Source organism: Gracilinanus agilis, unplaced genomic scaffold, assembly GCF_016433145.1.
Source record: "Gracilinanus agilis isolate LMUSP501 unplaced genomic scaffold, AgileGrace unplaced_scaffold39266, whole genome shotgun sequence".
NCBI classification, from domain to species: domain Eukaryota; kingdom Metazoa; phylum Chordata; class Mammalia; order Didelphimorphia; family Didelphidae; genus Gracilinanus; species Gracilinanus agilis.
In genome coordinates, this window is record NW_025372763.1 from 1 (window position 1) to 4763 (window position 4763).

A 4763-nucleotide genomic window follows, 5' to 3' on the forward strand; every position below is an offset into this window, starting at 1 on the left:
ACCCGACCCTGCCAAGACCCAGCAATAGTACCTTTTTGCTGCCTCCTGGGCGGAGCAGACAGCGGTCCTTCCCAATTAGGATGGGGCTGCGGCTGCACCCCAAGGAACCCCAGGAAGGCCCCCCTGAACCCCCTGCTGGCAGCTTCTTCAGCCCATCATGGGGTCCTGATCACCGGGAAGCCAGACTAGGTGAGAGGACAGACGGAGGGACCTTGCTTTGCCCCTGTGGCCAGGAGATCCTGCCAGTGTAGATGGGATCCTCTGCCTCTGGGGGGTCAGGAGAGGCCCCCTCCTTGCTCCCCTCTTCCTTCTCCCCACAGATGGTGGCCAGCCTGTGGAAGAAGGCGGACATCCTCTCGGGTCACTCCTGGTGGCTCCACATTGGGGCGGGTCATCCTGGGCCTGCTCACCCTGCTCATGTGGGGGTTCCCCCTTATGCCCCTTTGGTGTCTTCCTCAGCCCCCCCCCCAGCCCATCCCCCACTTCCTGCAGCTCCTGGGCCAGGGTGGGCTCTCCAGGCCTAGGGGTGGCTCCTTGTTCTCTCCTTCAGGTGGTCCAAAGTGGCTCCATGATGAAAAATTCCTGGAGTGTCTGGTGGCCCCCCCAGCAGTGCCCCCATGTGTGCCTTCCTGTCCAGGCTGGCGGCTGTGGAGCTCCCCACTCTGGGGGCCGCCTTCCCCCCATCCACTTTGGGGCAGAGCCAGGAGCTACAGATGGCCGGTTGAAGCCAGTGTCCCCAGGGGGGCCCCAAGAGCCCCCCCCACATTCTGAGGGCCCCAAGGTTGTGGCTTCCCCACTTCCGCCACACTGGGGGGGGGGCTCCTGGGCCACTAGGCAAGAGGGATGGGCTGGGGCAGTCTTGGGGGATTCCTGCTCTGCCCCCCGCCACCTCGGGCCTGGGGCTCCTCCAGCCAAGCGGATGGACTCGAACTCTCTGCAGGGTCCTTTCTGGCTCTAACATTCTATGATCTTGTATCAGAATCACAGAATTTCAGAGTTGGAAGGGACCTCAGGGCTTCCCGCGCCAAAGACCCCGACCACAGTACTACCAGGCAGTGTCCGAGGTGGCCGGAGGGCGGCCTCACTCTTCCTTCTTGGGGGGTGGCGTGGGCACCGCTGGGCAGTCCCCAGCTGCACGTGGTGAAGCTCTTGGTCATGCCCTGAGTGCCAACGATGCCACCCTGACAGCTGAGCTCCTGGGCATGGGAACGCTGAATGCCAGTTGGGTGGGGGGCAGCATCTCTGCCCCATTGTAGGCCTTTGTGAACTTCCAGATGCAGGGGGTGACCTCAGCCTTCTGGGAGCAGGAGGGGGATGTGATGTGAATGCCCAGCAGGCCCCCCTTGGGACACCCCGTTCTCCATTGGGGGATCAAAGGCCTCCCTGCAGAGTGAGCCTCTGCCCCCTGGGGAGACCCCACAGCTCCTGAGCACCTGCAGGGGCTTCTGGGATGGGGTCCCCTTCCGAACCCCCCCAGCCAGTGTCAGGCCTCAGAGTGGGATGGGGACAGGCTCTGGGGACCCTCACTCCTGCCTCTCCTAGCGCCCCCTTTGACATTACGGCCGGGGTCTCCTCCCTCTGCGCCAACAAGAGTGAGAGTACCCCGTGGGGGGGGATGCTGAGCCATGACGATCCCCAGTGGCAGCACCTGCACCTTCGTGCCCTATCCGTCTGGGGCCCGGCACTTGGACGAGGATGACCCCATCAGGCAGGATGGACGGTGGAGCCACACCTGAGACCCCTGGTGAGCCAGCCAGCCTGCCCACACGGTTCCCTCTCAGGGCTTTGCGGACCTCAGTGTGCCTGTTAGGGAAATGGGCAGGAGGTGGTGGGGTGCTGGGAGCACAGATGGGAATGAGGAGGAGGTGGAAGGTAGGGACTCTGAGGGGGCTTGGCCTCTCCTCCTACTGGGGTTCCCGCAGAGCCATCTGGGAGACCCCTGGGAAAGGAGGAGCATTGGGGAACTGACATGTCAGGCCTCCCGGCTGGGCCCAGTGTTGGGAGGGGCTCTGGATGTGTGACCCCCGAGGCATTGTAGAGAGGGACCCCTCATTCATTTCCCCTGCAGGCCCTGGCTGTGCCCGAGGGGAGCAGGGAGGTGGAATTTCCCACAATGCACTGGGTCTGGCACCGTTTGCTCTGGGCCAGACTTCTCAGTTAGGTCTGTGGGGGTTCCCTAACATGCCTTTTTTCAGTGACCTGCAAGCAGTCCTGCCCCAGGGTGGGACTTCCCCCCTCACCCCCTCTGCAAAAACCAAGTGAGTGCCACCTTGGGAGGGGCAAGTGGGGGGAGCATGGTGGTGTGGGACCCTCCCCGCTCCTCCAGGGCAGCTCTCTGCCAGCCCACTCCCTTCCTGGGCCGGGGTCTCAGGGGTCTCTTCCTGGATTCTGGGGGAGAGGAGGCTGGAGCACCCTGCTCTGAGCCTGGGAGGGGGGAGGTCTGCCTAGGTGCCCCCAGAGCCCTGCCTGTGCTGAGAAGGCAGGGGGTATCCCAAGCCAAGGCAGGGATGAAGCTGGGCTTGTGAGCCAGCATGACTCCAGCGGGCAGCCTGGGCCTCGGGGGTCAGCTGGGAGCCCTGGTTTCGGCCCGCTGCCCAGCGAGCTTGAGCCTCCTTGGCTGGTCTAAGTGTTGAGGCTGATCCACTTTCAGATTCCTGACCTCAATAAAGATTTTAAAAGGTTTTTATGGGCTGAGAGTGAGTGTTCCTTTGGGCTCCGGGGCTGGGTGGCAGCAGGGGAGCAGCGGAGGGACCCTGGATGCGGGGGAGGTTTGGTGGGGTGGAGAGGCGGATGGGGCAGTCGGCCTCTTGCTCTGTGCCCGCCTTCCTCTACCAAGCGTAGCCAAGCTTAGGCCTGCGGCTTGATGGTAAGACCTTGACTGTGGAGCCTCCACAAGCCAGACTTGGGGGGCTGCTGCCTCGGGACCTGGGAGAGCCTGGGACGGAGAAGGGAAGCCCCCAGGGAACAAATAGGAGAGAACTGGACCGCCCTGGCCTCTGCCCTCCCAAGCCTGGCCTGGGGAGCCTCTATAGGGTTGGAATGGGCCCTGGAGCCGCCTGGTCCCCCACAAAGGCGCTCAGCCCGTGGCCTTGCTCAGAAGGGATGATCCCAGAGATGGGAGTGGGAGTGATTCCCCAATAGGTAAAACGGCCAAGCTCAAAGCACCCCGAAACTGCAACGATTAGAGAAATGCTCGGGAAGGTGCCGCCTCCACCAGGGAAACACCAAAACGATGGGCAGCTCTACTGTGAATCGGAGCAATTGGGACCCGTAAAGACACGACCCGATGCGGCCTCTGCCAGCCCCAGACGCTGATGGGTTCGGTCCCAGGCTCGGCCCACGGGCCCCGAATAAAGAAAGAATGTCATTTTGTGACAAATAGTAGGTGCTGAATAAATGCCCACAGACTAGAATAGAGGACTGTAGTGAGGGCCACCCGGGGGGCGCCGGGCACACTCGGGCGTCCTGGTGGAACTAAATATCTCGCTGCACAATAACGACAAAAGGGACAGTTTCCGGGAGGACTCGGCTGAAGGGATGCAGAACCCCCCACAGCCAAAGGGACGAGGATGCTGAGAAGAACAAAACCGCCCCGGGAGGCGGAGGAGCCCTAGCACTGCAGGGGCCCCAAGGGGAAGGGCCCCATAATGACGCCTTGAGCGCCAGCTGCTGGAGGACACATTCTGGCTCTGGAGCCCATGTGGGAAATGAAGTGATTTGGAAAGCCCAAGTCTTGAAAGGGGGGCCTTGCTTCTCCCCGCAGCCCCCTGGCCAGAGGGGATGGAGGGGCCCCAGGAGGCGGGTGCTGACTCGAAGGTCCAAGGGGACGAGCCCATCACACGTATTTGTTCTGAGGGTTTTGTTTCTGGTTTTAAATGGAGGAGTGGGTGATGGGGCCACTGATGTGACCCGAGAAAGAGGGTTGGGGAAGTATTGGGGGGAAAAATGCCTGGAGTAGCCCAGAAGGGGATTCAGAAAGGAAGAGGTTCTTGGATCAGTCAGTAAACATCGATGGGGTGCCGGGCAAAAAGAGCCACGAGGCCGGGATCACTGGACCAAAGTGCGTGTGTGCAGCCCTAAAGGGCTCGGAATGCCGAAACAAGGAACTTCTATTTGCTCCTGACCGTGATGGGAATTTCACCAGGAGTGGGGGGGGCGGGTCAGGCCTGCTCATGCTGGAGGAAAATCCCTTTGGTGGCCGAGCGGCACTGGGACAGCGGTGGGGAGAGCTCGTGGCTCCCTCCAGGGAGAGGAACCGATGAGGGGCAGAAGGCACTCCGAACCTTGTAAACCGGGGAGGTTCCTGCCGTAGCCCAAGCCTGAAAGGAGGAGGATTCGATCCCAAAGGATGCTGAAGCTAGTGACTGCCTGGAGAAGAGGCAGAAGCTCCTGCCAGAGAACGCCCATGCGGTCCACAAAAGGGCAGCAATGGCAGCTGAGCTCTGCGTGGTCTGAGGGCTCTCTTGCACAGGATCGTTTTTAGAGTTTTAAAGGTTATAACCAAGAATTTACATTTTTGCCCTGAGCTTAAGAAGAGCATTTCCAGCGCTCCCAAAAGAGCGTTCCTGCATGCAGTGGGTCAGGATTCTAGACGAAACCACGAAGCTCTGTTTCATACTGCCTTCTTTGGGGGAAAAAATGTTAACTTCCAACCCAGACCTGTTTGCTGCTTTCCCAACTCCGGCCTGTTCTTGGCTATGCATTTTTTTTTTAAACCCTTAACTTCTGTGTATTGACTTATAGGTGGAGGAGTGGTAAGGGTG

General features: G+C 60.7%; 1 protein-coding gene across 1 annotated transcript; it reads left to right on the forward strand.

Annotated features, from left to right (window-relative positions):
* Positions 1–25: 25 nt before the first annotated feature.
* Positions 26–958, forward strand: LOC123255099. Its single transcript, XM_044683954.1, has 2 exons — positions 26–189; positions 321–958. Exons 1-2 carry the CDS (start codon positions 81–83, stop codon positions 956–958), a joined length of 747 nt encoding a protein of 248 aa, XP_044539889.1. The 5' UTR covers positions 26–80.
* Positions 959–4763: the final 3805 nt, after the last annotated feature.

What these genes read in the sequence shown, in the direction of transcription:
- LOC123255099 (XM_044683954.1), top strand. Translation starts at nt 81, where the DNA reads ATGGGGCTGCGGCTGCACCCCAAGGAACCCCAGGAAGGCCCCCCTGAA. An exon ending in TCACCGGGAAGCCAGACTAG is followed by an intron (nt 190 to 320) that starts GTGAGAGGACAG and finishes TTCTCCCCACAG; the next exon opens with ATGGTGGCCAGCCTGTGGAA.